The sequence below is a fragment of the Megalops cyprinoides genome, chromosome 2 (genome assembly GCF_013368585.1).
Source record: "Megalops cyprinoides isolate fMegCyp1 chromosome 2, fMegCyp1.pri, whole genome shotgun sequence".
In the NCBI taxonomy this organism is placed as follows: Eukaryota; Metazoa; Chordata; class Actinopteri; order Elopiformes; family Megalopidae; genus Megalops; species Megalops cyprinoides.
Window position 1 is genome coordinate 64,492,309 of NC_050584.1, and position 15,348 is coordinate 64,507,656.

Consider the following 15,348-nt stretch of genomic DNA (forward strand, 5'->3'; position numbering starts at 1 on the left):
ACAGTGATTGACAGTGTTGCCTACATGGTGCTGTGGGTGACGTTATTGTGAACTCACAGAGAGCAGAACTGACAGCTGACTGGGAAGCAGGCCTAACCCACGATGTGCTGGAATTACCAAGTGCTATGTAATGACAAGATGTCTGTCACCTTTACAGAAACAAGTGGTCAAAATGGGTATGGGTTAAATATTAAGGATACAGCTGAAATCCCCTGAGAAACTGAGATGTCTTTAGCCATGTTTAAGTCACAGTTGATTCTTATTTGATTGTCTGTTCCATCCATTGCATTGGTGGTTTTCTCTTTCTCAGTGTGGTTGGGAGGCCTGTTTACCTGAACCTTGTTTATACTGCTCTTGGTTTTCCGTGCTTTAGTATTTGAGTGTTTTTTTGGATTTATTATCACTGTTCATACAGGAGGCAGAATGAATAAAACAATGCTTCAAACCATTGATGAGAGCAGTTATCCATAATTCTTCTGTAGAGAAAACTGCTCTCATCAATGGTTTGTAACATTGTTTTATTCATTCTGCCTGGTTGGGGGCTGATTACATTTAGTTTAGATTTTCAAACACCAGTTCAAAGGCAAGTAATGGGGTAGTTGAAATGATTAAGAATTGTAAGAATCACCACTTGTGTAATATCTCTGAGCTCAGACAGATCCCAGCCAGCTGTGGTTTATTGAAGAGAATAAATGATGATCTTGATGTACAGGCACACCTAGCACTGCAAGGCCAGAAATGTAACAGACTGAGTGTGTTTATACCTCACAGGATCGCCCACCATGATAGCCCACCCACAGTTCAGGAACAAAAAGGCTGATAATTTGACTCACTCTCATATGACTTGAGTGTGTCACTGTTATGTTAATGTATGGACCATATGGTTTCCTGTAGAAAGAAATTCCTGCAGTTTCCATCGTCTGTAAACTGGTTTGAATTACAATAACATATAGGGACACTGAGAAAATCACGTGGCCAATATTCCTTACACAGTGTGAATTAAATTTTGGTGTCTATTCGGGCGACTTTGATTATTTACCATTTTTTTCTTAAATTTTTGTTATTTTCTTATATTGTTAGGGCAAAAGCTACTGCACGATTTCTGCTAGGACACAAGGAGCATAAACGCAAATGCAAAACTGTCACATGTACTGTGCCAAATGCTACTATTGCACCCCTAAAACCCACTGCAACAATGGTTGACCACTAACTATCACCCTTCAGCACAGGGTAAAGCAATATGCATTTTATAATGAAATTCATAATGCTTGTTTGAAATGCTGTACCACATGTTTCCTTGCTTTAGCATTTATATTCCAAAAATTAAACCTGACAAATTAAATTATGGGGGTATTTTTTCAGTTGTTACCAGGAAAATGTTAAATGTCAAACATATGTAGATAGACCTAAGAAAGTGCAATCATAATTAGTGCAAAGCAAGCACATTTGCACTGCTAATTGTGAAGATCATCATTCCCTGACAACTTCATTGCTATTGAAAACCACTCCACACTTATAGAGAGCAGCTCCCCTCAGAGATGAACATTCCCAATGAACAATAAATTGTGATTTTTTTTTTCTCTGAAAGGAGAGGAACACCATCTCTCAGAGATGACGATTGTGCTGCTGGGGGGGAGATATGCTGGGAAGAGTTCAGCAGGAAACACCATCCTGGGCAGAGAGGAGTTTGAGTCTGGAATAAGAACTGAACTGTGTGTGAAGAGACAGGGTGAAGTAGCTGGGAGGCAGCTCACTGTGATCGACACACCAGGCTGGTGGAGGAATAATTCTATACTGGACATTGAACAGCTGGATAAACAGGAGATTGTGCACAGTGTGTCTCTGTGTCCCCCAGGACCCTACACTCTCTTCGTGGTCATAGATGTGAGTTCATCATTCACAGAGACACACAGGATATCAGTGGAGGAACACCTGGAGCTTCTCAGTAAGAGAGTGTGGAGTCACACTATAGTGCTGTTCACCAGGGGAGACTGGCTGGGAGACACAAGCATTGAGCAGCGCATTGAGGCTGAAGGGAAGGCCCTCCAGTGGCTTGTAGAGAAATGTGGGAACAGGTATCATGTTCTCAACAATGAGAACAGGGCTGATGGTACTCAGGTCACAGAGCTGCTGGAGAAGATAGAGGAGATGGTGGCAGGACATGGTGGCTGTCACTATGAAATGGACAGAATGCTCTTACAGGAGGTGGAAGAGAAGAGGAGGGCAGTGGAAGAAAGAGCGAAACAGAGGCTGATGAAGGTGCAGGAACGGAGGAAGACTATCAGATCACTTTTTAAAGGTGGGTTCCTTTCCTGTTTAAACTAAATTTGAATGATTTGCAGTGAAATGTAAGTTTATAAAAAGATATTCCTGTCCTTATTTTGTCCTCAGTTTTGTTGCTTTCTATATGGAGGTGCAAATAACTCCCTAAGATTCCATTTTGTGATTTTTTTTTTCTCTATTTTTGTGACTCTGTTAAATCTAAAGAGAAGAAGCATTTCAATTTGGTTCCCCTCACCTTGACATACATGGATGTTTAGACTGTGACACAGACATGCAACACACACTAAAACAGAGAAAACAGTGAAATTAAACAAACAAGCTGACGGAGCACTCTGCTAATATAAGAGATGAGTAAAATAAACCAGACATTAAACAAGACATTTGCATGTAGCAGTCGATGCTCTTATACAGAAGAGTATGCAAGATGAGTACATTTATGTACTTTCAGAACCTTTTCCTTCACACCTGTGAGTAGCCTCTGAGTTTCATGAATCATGTTTGTTTAAAGTATTTATCATTTTAGAGCAGGTGCTGTGTAAATATGGTAATCCATAATGTCTGGATGTATTTGAGCTGACAGTTATGACAGTTAATGAAGTGTTTGCCAGCCTGTGAGCTGTTTAGTCATGGAGTTGTTTAAGGAGACAAAGTTGATTTTTTTTTTTTTTTTGTGATCATGCTTTTGTTGAGAACTCTGCCTAGGATTGTGATGATGTCACCAGGGTAGATGAGGAATGTTTCCAATTGTAACCCCCCCCCAGCGTGTAATAGGACAGCAGATTTTACTAGAGATACACACATACAAACAGAGTCACGCACACACATCAACAGTACGATTACAGAATCACTCCTTAGGGGGGTCATGTAGAATTTATAAATCTCAATGGAAAAATCAGCCCCTTGTTATAGTAATGTTCATTTTTCTTGCAGACATAAATGCACAGCCCTCCTGGCTGAAGTCCACAGTGTTAATCATGAATTCACTACTGTATCACACTGCTCCACTCTTACAGGGAGCAGCTCATCTCAGACCTGAATGTGTGTTAACACTCCTGATGAGGAATATATTATGTTCTTTATCTCTGATAGGAGAGGAACACCGTCTCTCAGAGCTGATGATTGTGCTGCTCGGGGGGAGATGTGATGGGAAGAGTTCAGCAGGAAACACCATCCTGGGCAGAGAGGAGTTTCAGTCTGGAATAAGAACTGCACAGTGTGTGAAGAGACAGGGTGAAGTAGCTGGGAGGCAGCTCACTGTAATCGACACACCAGGCTGGTGGAGGAATTCTTCAGTGAAGAACTCTTCAGAGCTAAATAAACAGGAGATTGTGCGCAGTGTGTCTCTGTGTCCCCCAGGACCCCATTCTCTCCTCCTGGTCATTAATGTGAGCAAATCATTCACAGACGCAGCCAGGAGAGCAGTGGAGGAACACCTGGAGCTTCTCAGTGAGAGTGTCTGGAGACACACTATAGTGCTGTTCACCTGGGGAGACTGGCTGGGAGACACAAGCATTGAGCAGCACATTGAGGCTGAAGGGAAGGCCCTCCAGTGGCTTGTAGAGAAATGTGGGAACAGGTATCATGTTCTCAACACTGAGAACAGGGCTGATGGCACTCAGGTCACAGAGCTGCTGGAGAAGATAGAGGAGATGGTGGCAGGACATGGTGGCTGTCACTATGAAATGGACAGAATGCTCTTACAGGAGGTGGAAGAGAAGAGGAGGGCAGTGGAAGAAAGAGCGAAACAGAGGCTGATGAAGGTGCAGAAACAGAGGAAGACTCTCAGATCACTTTTTAAAGGTGAGTTCCTTTCCTGTTTAAACTAAATTTGAATGATTTGCAGTGAAATGTAAGTTTATAAAAAGATATTCCTGTCCTTATTTTGTCCTCAATTTTATTGCTTTCTGTATGGAGGTGCAAATACCTCCCTAAGATTCCATTTTGTGATTTTTTTTTTTCTCTATTTTTATGACTCTGTTAAATCTAGAGAGAAGAAGCATTTCAATTTGCTTCCCCTCACCTTGATGACATACCTGGATGTTTAGACTGTGACACAGACATGCAACATACACTAAAACAGAGAAAACAGTGAAATTAAACAAACAAGCTGACAGAGCATTCTGCTAATATAAGAGATGAGTAAAATAAACAAGACATTTGCATGTAGCAGTAGATGCTCTTATACAGAAGAGTATGCAAGATGAGTACATTTACTTACTTTCAGAACCTTTTCCTTCACACCTGTGAGTAGCCTCTTAGTTTCATGAATCATGTTTGTTTAAAGTATTTATCATTTTAGAGCAGGTGCTGTGTAAATATGGTAATCCATAATGTCTGGATGTATTTGAGCTGACAGTTATGACAGTTAATGAAGTGTTTGCCAGCCCATGAGCTGTTTAGTCATGGAGTTGTTTAAGGAGACAAAGTTGATTTTTTTTTTTTTTTTTTGTGATCATGCTTTTGTTGAGAACTCTGCCTAGGATTGTGATGATGTCACCAGGGTAGATGAGGAATGTTTCCAATTGTAATTGTAACCCCCCCCCCCCCATGTAATAGGACAGCAGATTTTACTGGAGACACACACATACAAACAGAGTCACGCACACACAGCAACAGTACGATTACAGAATCACTCCTTAGGGGGGTCATTTAGAATTTATAAATCTCAATGGAAAAATCAGCCCCCTGTTATAGTAATGTTCATTTTTCTTGCAGACATAAATGCACAGCCCTCCTGGCTGAAGTCCACAGTGTTAATCATGAATTCACTACTGTACCACACTGCTCCACTCTTACAGGGAGCAGCTCATCTCAGACCTGAATGTGTGTTAAGACTTTTGATGAGGAATATATTATGTTCTTTATCTCTGATAGGAGAGGAACACCGTCTCTCAGAGCTGATGATTGTGCTGCTCGGGGGGAGATATGCTGGGAAGAGTTCAGCGGGAAACACCATCCTGGGCAGAGAGGAGTTTGAGTCTGGAATAAGAACCGCACAGTGTGTGAAGAGACAGGGTGAAGTAGCTGGGAGGCAGCTCACTGTGATCGACACACCAGGCTGGTGGAGGAATTCTTCAGTGAAGAACTCTTCAGAGCTAAATAAACAGGAGATTGTGCGCAGTGTGTCTCTGTGTCCCCCAGGACCCCATTCTCTCCTCGTGGTCATTAATGTGAGCAAATCATTCACAGACACAACCAGGAGATCAGTGGAGGAACACCTGGAGCTTCTCAGTGAGAGAGTGTGGAGACACACTATAGTGCTGTTCACCAGGGGAGACTGGCTGGGAGACACAAGCATTGAGCAGCACATTGAGGCTGAAGGGAAGGCCCTTCAGTGGCTTGTAGAGAAATGTGGGAACAGGTATCATGTTCTCAACACTGAGAAGAGGGCTGATGGCACTCAGGTCAGAGAGCTGCTGGAGAAGATAGAGGAGATGGTGACCAGAAACAGAGGTGGACACTTCACTATACAGGAGAGAGGGTTCAGTTTGACACAGTGGTTTAAGAAAAAGAATGAAAAGAGCATTGAGGAGGAATGGAGCAGAAGAGAGGAGGAGCTGATAGAGAGGATGTCAAAGTTTGTGGTCGACTCAGAGACAGAGGGATCCACTCTGCCAGTCAGGAAGAGGAGGAACAGCATGGAGTATAATCCCCCTTCTTGTGAGTTTGGTTCATTACCTTCCCACTTTTCACAGCATTTACAGTTTAGCTGGACTTTGACAGTCTCACTTTGCAATGAATGAACAGCAAAACAATTTATTAACACTTTCACTTTCACTCCTGTCTCTGTTTCCTAAATGTTGTAGATTTACCTCAACCCTCCAGTGAGTTTGGTTCAATACCTTCCCACTGTACATTTACAGTTACAATCCCTTTTTTACATCAGCAACATGATTCCCTTTCATTGCATTCACAAAGCAGCAAAACAATATTCAGTTTATTTGTACTCTTTATATGCTTTTATCCATTTTTAAGTGTATTTTGTTTTTTTTTCTGCTCACCGCCGTCCTCTCTTGCTTGCTGCTTATCATCTTCAGGTATTATTATTGGCAGAAGTCAAATGCCCAGATCTGCACTCTCGCCCTCACTACCCTACTTAAACACTCATTCCTCAAACGACTCTCTGAGCATCCATGCTCAGTTCCATTACTTATCTCATCCGCCATGTTTTCCCCTTTTAGGGTCATAACAGACTAGCTAATGTGTCATTGTGATTAATGCATATATTTCTAAGATGTGACACAGACGTTGATGCTTATCGGTATATCACACACCTCTACCTCCCATTTCTGGGCATGCTTCTCCACAGACAAACGATATATCTAAATACTTCATGGGGAAACACATTTCATCAATATACAGTTTTCTGCGATGAAGATGGCTTAATCATGTCAGGATACTGTGTGTGCAAAATGTATTAATTAATCAGTACAAGAGACCCTCAGTATTTGTGAGGGTAAGTTCTTGAGATCCCAAACAAAGGAGACATCCACAAATACTGAACTGTGCTGAAAATAGGCTCAAGCACATCAAATGTAATGTAACAGCTGGGGACAGGGAGTCTGTCTGGAGCAAATATTTAAAACACTGTAACCGGTTTGCTGTTGTTGTGTTACAGTGAGTGGAGGGACTCCAGCCCCCTCTGAAGCAGGCAGCTCTGTGTGGGATGAAGAATTGGCTCATGAACGGGTCAGAGGGAAGGTGTCATGGTGGCTGAGAAAGAATCAGCCAGAGAGCTCAGTATCATCTGGATATGGAACAGGGAGCTCTGTACTGAGTGAGACAGAGACGTCTGACCAGATGAGACCGGAAGAGAACAGTGATGCTGACACTCTGGAGGGTGACATAGACTAAACACAGCTCTACAATGCCCCCCATGTGGTAGATTTTATAACTAATACATAAACTGTAGAATACAAAAAAATTAAATACAACACTACCTACAACACCTACCCATCCCACTTTACCTTGAATGTAGAATGACAGACTGCTTGAATACATTGTTTTACTAGTTGTTTTTATTGTGTGTATGGATTGTCATAATGAAGTGTTAAAATGACAATTTATAAATAATTTTTAAACATTTTCATGCTAATCCAAAATGCAGCAATATTGTCAGTGTCTGTGAAGCTTAATCTGTATTCTAATAAATATTTGGCTGTGGCTTGTAATTTCACATACTGACAACAGGACAAAGGGAATGCCAGCACAACTTTTCGAGGCATGAAGATTAAAAAGCCTGTATTAACACCAACAAGGTTCAAACTGTTTTGCCTATCTTCACCATTTCAAATGACAAGCCGTAGCCAGATATTTATTATGATTTATTCTCCTTTAGTCCAAAGAGAACTTCTTTGATATTTTTAAATACGTATAGCTTTTTCCAAAGCTTTGCTGCTGTCTTTACCACTCCTTCTTTGATTATCTGTATACTGTAGGATGGGAATACGTAGGAATGACTCATTTCCTGATCATTGCTGTCACTGATAATAATTTTTACCCTTCAGTTCAAACACATTTATTGAGAGAGGACAAATAAATATATACTGTTCTTGCAATGCTAAATGTAGAAATAAATAATATTTTCCTACTGCATTTGTGGTGACATCTTAAACATGGGCTTAGTGCTGCATCAAGTTAATATTTCCAACATGAGAAGTTACTCCAGGAGCCTCAAGCTCTCATTTGTGGATTTGGAAATGAGGCGCTCCCAGCGTTAAGCACCATTCCAGTCTGTAGTCATCAGTATGAAGTAGCTCAACATCAGCCCTGAGAAAAGGGCCTGCTCACTGTCAGAAAAGTCACCAGACTGAGCAACAGAAGAGCTCAGATGGCAACAGTGTTTCCCTAAGGAACAGCAGGCAGAGTGAGCTCTCATTCTCCTCCAAGCCAGATTCATACTCACATCAGCCAGGCTGCAGTCACTGGGGTCAGTAACAGCTGAGAGAGAGAGAGTGGTATGATAAAATGACATAATATTTAAATAGATAAAAAAATGAAACAGAAAATGTGTTTAATACTTTAAGTGAAATATTGGGTGTGTAAGTTGTGTTGCTGTACCCTCATTTTCAATGATCAACAGGAAAATGTAGAAAATTATTATTTTTTTTTTTACCACATAGATCACATGGTTTAGTTCTGAGCGGTGATTGGTTGGCTACATAACGCTCCTCTTTTACTGAGTTTTCCTGAGTTCCTTTGTACAGACGTATCACCTGACTTCCTTCAGCCACCTAATGACTGTTCCTCAGGAAGAACATAACCTCACCTTCCACTGATCTGAGATCAGAGACTAGCAGGCCGTGTGCTAATCAAGAACTACAGGAGTTAAAAACCATGTATTTTGGGTCAGATTTGTTTAACCTACTGATCATACATTCACGTTCACTCAACATTTAACAAGTTTTAAATACTTTCAATTGTAAGAAAAAATGCCTCTTATGTAAAAATAAATGAAAATCTTAGTGTAGCTGTTAATTAACATTTATGTCAATCAGCACTGGACTCCTCCAGATTCATTTGGAACTTGCACAACCCTGCTGTATCATGTGACTGTGGAGCAACAGTGGACACAAACATGTATGTCAATAGGTACCTGCAGTCATTTCAGAATGTGTATTAGTTCCCATGAAGGGAAAAAATAGGCTGACATTATTTGGGAAAGATTTAGCTAAGTTGCTATTGTACTTGGATTCTGCAATCATTTCATTTTTTTTTCAAGTTTTGCTTGCCTCTAGCTGCTGATGGAAACAGACCACACCTCTGTTTTCTTGCATATATGTCAACAATAGTGTGCTTTCTGGATGCCATACTGTGCCACTATGCAAACGCCACTGTCTCATATGGAAGCTGATCATTCTTGTACAGTAGCAACAATGGCCAGTAGGTGGCACTGGTTGACTCAGACATTCTTGCAGAGTCCTGTGGTGGTGAATTAGACCACCACTGCACACTTTCAAAACTTGTGTGTTTCAGCCCCGAGGCCCCTGACATGACTGATTGTACAGGAACCCACATATAAAATGTTTTAGGTTCACTCTCAGAAAACACATCATCTAAAAAAATGGTATTTGTACTTGACCTGACATATCTCTTTTGCGCTCACCTGATCCCTTGGAACACTACCACCTAAGCAATTTCTTATGTCCTAAACATTGTTTTCCTTTAAAAAAAAATTCAAAACTAAAGGTTTCATGTACTCATGCCTCTACCAGCTAGCTTGTACCTTGTCTGGCCACTATTGAAACCTGGTCATGCAGTGCTTCTGATATTGTTGACTCCTTGTGTGGCTTTTTGCTTATGTTGTACTCTGCATCACTCTGCTTCTGATAAAAGCATCTGCCAAATGAATAAATGTAAATGTAGTTCCCATATGCTTATCCACCACAATTCAGGTAACAATTACATTGTTTACACTACAATGTGTTATAAGTTTTACATTTTGTTCATAACTTCTGAGCACAAGAATATGTTAAAATCAACAAGAATGGAATAGCACGTTAAGTCTACTGCACTAGACCTTATTGCATCCGTCCTTCATCTGTTATAAGAGCACAAATTTAGATACTGACACAGTACTATTAGATTTGTACAATTACAGCCTATAGGGGAAGTAATACGATACACTTTCAAACGGCGGATTTCAACAACTTCAAACGGCGCAGGTAGAGTCTGAAGAGGTGCGTCTTCAGGCCCCGTCTGAAGGAATGGGGTGAAGAAGCTGTCCGTAGCGAGACAGGGAGTTCGTTCCACCATTACGTGTAGATCGGACCAAAAATGTAAATCTATCAAGATTTCAGGCTGTAACAGAACAAAATGTGGTGAAATCCAAGAGGAGTTAATACTTTCTACAGCCACTGTACATACACTACTGTACAGGTTGGCTGTATCAGGGGTAAAAGAAAATAAGTATTAATAATACAGTCATTAGTAATTAGATCATATCAGAATATCTTTCTGTTATCATACAGTTAATAAATACACATTAGGCCAGGATATGTTCTGTACTCATACATTAAAAACACATTAGGTCAGAATATGTTCTGAAACTCCCATGACTTTGTCATGTGATGGCTGAGTGAAACTTGTTTGCACATACCCCTGTTGATAAGTGTGCATGCACTTGTGAGTCTGCCTGACCACAGAGTGGGTAACCAACACAGGAAGGAGACATTCAGAGCACAGCATTGTGCTTGATAGCACCATTTTCTCTGTGAAAATTTTCACTGCTTTAAATACATCAGAACACACTCATGAAAATAGAAATGTATTGCATTTCATGTGCTCATAGAGTGAGCAGGAGAACCTCAGATCTCCTTTTCCACACTGGGACCACACTACATCTACAGCAAAAAAAAACCCTCTCTTTAATTCATTAGTGCTCTAAGCTGGTATAAGGGTGATACAGAGAGGCCAGTGGTGATATTACTGTCAGCCATTTAAATCTTATTTACACTTTCATTCACTCTAATTTAGTCTTATGATATATAGAAACATGATCTATGAAAAGGTATGTCTTTGCGCCTGATTGAGAAGAGGGGTTGTGAGGGGGGTGGAGATGCACAGGTTTGGGAATCAGATTGAGCAAAGCAGTGACAGCATCAGCACTTTGATGGGAAGATGTTTTGCAGTTTTGTTGCAGAACTTTGTGGCCTGGCAGTTCACTAAATAAGTTTGTTTTAAGCAGGAAGTCCCCTGTGTTTGAGTTCTTATCTATATGTGCCAGCCTGACCACAGAAAGATAACGAAAAACAGTGGGGCAAACACTGAGCAGTGCTAGTGCATCTTTTTGTGAGAGGTTATGTCATTTTAAAAATAAAGATCCAGTAATAAATCCAGTTGTATCTTATTTGTCCATTTTGTTACAAATGATCAAAAATGTTTGCATGTTTTGCACTTTCCTACTTAATTCATTTGTGTTCTAAACTGGTAATTTACTCTTCGGATAAGTTGAAACATGATCTATGAAAAGGCATGTCTTTGCACCTGTTTGAGAAGAGGGTTGTCTTTGCACCCGTTTGAGAAGAGGGATTGTTTAGAGGGTTGGGGATGTACAGGTTTAGGAATCACATTAGTAAAGTAGTGACAGCATCAGCACTTTGGTGAGAAAATGTTTTTGCAGTTTTTTTCAACAGTTTGTGGGCTGGCAGCTCAGTTTCATGTCAGCAGGAAGTTTGGGTTCTCATGTGCATGTGCCAGTCTGATCACAGGAAAACATGGCAGGCAAATACTGAGCAATGCTACTGTCTGTTTTTATCAATGGTTTTGTTGTTTTTAAAAATAAGGATCCAGTAACAAATCAAGTTGTATTATGTTTATAGATACAAATCTCTAAAAATGTGTGTATCACTTTCCTATTGATGTGGATTTGAAAGGAAATTGTGAAACTGAAGTTGTGTTTTGTACAGAGAGAGAAGTGAGCACAGGGATTCATCACGCAACTTGGTAAGTTTGAGACAGTATGAGACAATAGAGAATATGGGCTTTAGTATTTGCAATCAGTATTGTAAATCAATTGTTAATTCAAGGCTGTTCCAATTTTATCTAATCATATGATTACATTTTTACCAGACACTCATCACTTATATATATAAATATATTCTAAACTGTATACAGCCATTCCTGAGGAAGGAAAGTCTCCAGTTCTTTAAGAGTTGAAGGAGGTAGAAATATACTCCTTTATAAGAACATTAGCTTTTGTGATTGAACTTCCCTTGAAAGTACAATGATGTTTAGATTTTGTATTTGGGAAGGCCGTATAAGTTCTAATCCTGGTGAAAATGAAAGCATTTATCAGGAATCCATTTAGGAGTGTGTATTGGGGTGTTATCATCTTGGAATATGGGATCATCTTGGGGAAACAATGTTTGCACCTGGCTGCCTTAGCATGTAACAGATCCATCACCATGTTTAACAGCTGGGAACAGGCAAAGTGGGTTGAAGGCTTCCTTTAGTTGTCTATAAATAAAAACCCATCCAGATGTCTGAAGAAGAGTAAAAGATGACCTATCAGACCACATTACTTTCTTCCACAAAAGTCCAAGTTTTGTGCTCATCACTCCAGGTTATGAATTTCTGAATGGCAGAACTACCATAAATATCAGCTTTGTGAAGCTCACAACATTGTTTTTCTTGTGAAACTGAGGGTGCAGCTCCTTCAGCTACCCTTTTCTGTTGGCGCAGCCCCCCAGCCTTTGACTAGGTCGAACTGCAAGGCAGCAGCATTATTTCACCCATAGCTGGGGGAGGGATTGGTATAGGGCCATGTACCAAATACCTTTTGCTGGGTCCCTACTCCTCCAACTGATATGTGTACTGACTGAGGACCTTCTAGGGAATCAAGATGTTTTGAATTTTGGATTTTGAATTTTTAGTGCATTTCTGAAGAATTCCAAAATGAAACTGTGTTCAAATGTTCAAAATCGCATCAAGCTTATAGCACACCTACTGCCAATGGAACATGTGCTTCCTCCCACTGTAGTGTCCTTTAACCTTTACTGTCATTTTCTCTCCAAAGTCACTAGATTGCTAAAGCTCATATTCAGATTAAAGTTGATGTACCTTATGATGCAATTACACCCACAGGACCAAGTTATGGGAAACAATGTAGGAAACACTGGGTACATTTGCTTTTAAAATCAAACCAGTTCATGAAAATAAACATACCCTTATGGCCAGTCTGGTCACCTGCTTGGCCTCTGGTTCTCTGTGGTGAGAATTAATGAGGCACGACACAGAATTCTCACTATACTTTTCAAAAACAGCGTTACAACAAATAAAAATGAATAATTCCAGATAATTAATGAAAAAGACAGAGGTGCTTTATATAAAACCCTACACAGAGAAAAAGGCACATACTGGCACTCAGGGAGACAAAGGAGACACAAACACCTTCACTTCATCTCCCTGCATCAAGAACACAGACTCATGGTGGTAGGTGGGGTAGGAGTGGGATGGCTGGCTGCGAGGCCATCGGAAGCGTGCCTGATGTGTGAGCTGTATGAGGGACCCCCAGGTTAGGTTGACCCCGGTGTGAAGGACCCTAGAGATGGGTGAAGCATGGTGTGAGGGACCCCAGAGATGGGTGAAGCACTGGTGAGTGGGGCACCCTGGGATGGGAGAAGTACGGCACGAGAATGCGTGAGGGACGCCATGGTGTGTGAAGCGCATGGGCGCGCTTCCCGAAGGGGAGGGCAGTGTGACGGAGTGCCGTCACTACGGTTGAGTATGTGCTCTGACTGCCATACCAACGAGCCTGGCTCTTTGGCGTCGCGGTCAAAGTCGCATGGTTGGTACCCTGTAGACCCGGGTTCAAGGCTGGGTGGGGTGACTGCTCTCGCCCTTTGCTACACTGCTCTATCTACCTGACTGAACTCATCAGTGGCACTTTTGACTAGCTGAGCACACCTGATTTAATCACTAATTTCAATCAGGTGTGTTTGGAGTAAGGATAGATAGAAGATATGTAGGACAGGGGGGCTCCAGGAGTAGGATTGAGAAATACTGAATTAGATCCAAAATCAAAATGTAATGTTATTTTTAATAATACATTATATAACATAACTCATTTACTGATAGTGCTGAGTATTAATAAATGATACTGTCTATAGATAAATTATGTCTGTGCTAAATCAATGTAATTGTGGAAGAATCAAACCTGTGCGTTCTGTGTTTGTTAAATGTTTGCATTCAAAGCATTAATTGCTGCATTCAAAATGTTAACTACTGTAGTTAATAATGGAAGAACAAAATAAACCCATGAGGGGTGTGCTTCACTGAATTCAGCCTCAGCATTCCCTGATAGACAGGAAGAGAAGAATAACTTATCTGCTTGTACAAGTAGAGAGGACGGTAAACACCATGAACCAGGAAAACAGACACCAGTCAAACAGCTCTAAGGCACTGTGATCTCGGTTTACCTCCAAACTGCATGAAATGCAGAATCTACAAGGAGGCAGGAGGTAGAAACCACCTGAAAGCTAATTTAAACAGCCACACTTACAGGTTTCTTATTAAACCCGCATTGCAGAAACAGACCCTCTGCATGTAGAGTATGAATGGGAGAGATATGCTGTTGCTGTAGATGGAAGACTACAGATGCAAATGGTACCACTAACAGTTATTTTGGTTGAACATGTGGGGGGACATTAATCATTTCCCACCACACCCTCTCTAAAGCAGAAGCAGAGTTCCCACAATACCTGCAGGGTGTGATCACTTTTAAACATCCCTAATACTCCTGTGCATTCAAAGAAGAGAGGAAAATATCTGTATGTTAAATGCAATGGATAGCTACAATCAGATTAGGAATATTTCTGTTGTTTAGAGAGTGAGAATGAGTGATGAATAAATTATATCATATCGACTGTTAAATATGTGCATAAAAACAGAGCTTTTGTGTAGTATGGAGTACTCCATGGTTTGAGTGATGAAACACGAAACACTGATCTTGAGATGTGATACAGATTGCAAAAAAAGGAGTCACAAGTCTGAATTTGTACATGTAGAGTTCAAAATGTTTTTTTTAAAAAGTCATATATTTTAACCAATAGTTTTTGCGCTTTTGCAAATTCCACATAGATGAGTTCCATTTAAAATGATCTGAAGCTTCTGAGAGGTTCAGTCCTACAGCCCAGACCTGGGTTTGAGTCTGAGTCGTACCGTTCGGCAAACAGGGATTCTGCAGTGGCACAGTGTAACTGGCCTCGTCCCGCTGGGGTAGGGAGGGTTATGCTGGCCAGGGTTCCCTCATCACTCCACTCTCAGCACCCTGACTCTGTGAGTCACTCAGATGACTTCAGGGAGATGCACTGATCCTCAGTTCAGTGTTTGCTCCTGTGGTGCGTGGGGATGCCAGCGGTGAGGAGAGCTTAATGCACAGATGGAGACTACAAGCTCATGGGGATAGAGGGGGGAATTCAGAAAAATGAAAAATTAAATGCGTTTCAGAATTGAATGATGATTGTTTTTTCTGAGGCAACCATGCTAATTATTATTATTACTACAGAGAACAGAGAAGACTCTGTGAGCCAAGAGGAGAACAGAGAGAGACAGAGAGGGACAGAG

General features: G+C 40.9%; 1 protein-coding gene across 1 annotated transcript in view; it reads left to right on the forward strand.

The window, feature by feature from the left end:
• LOC118772160 overlaps window positions 1–7,137 on the forward strand; it is a 45,684-nt gene extending 38,547 nt beyond the window's left edge. The window contains exons 10-13 of the mRNA XM_036520453.1: window positions 1,589–2,299; window positions 3,376–4,083; window positions 5,179–5,943; window positions 6,902–7,137. Coding sequence (XP_036376346.1) covers window positions 1,589–2,299; window positions 3,376–4,083; window positions 5,179–5,943; window positions 6,902–7,137 — 2,420 coding nt within the window. The remainder of the gene's footprint in view (window positions 1–1,588; window positions 2,300–3,375; window positions 4,084–5,178; window positions 5,944–6,901) is intronic.
• The last annotated feature ends 8,211 nt before the right edge of the window (window positions 7,138–15,348 follow it).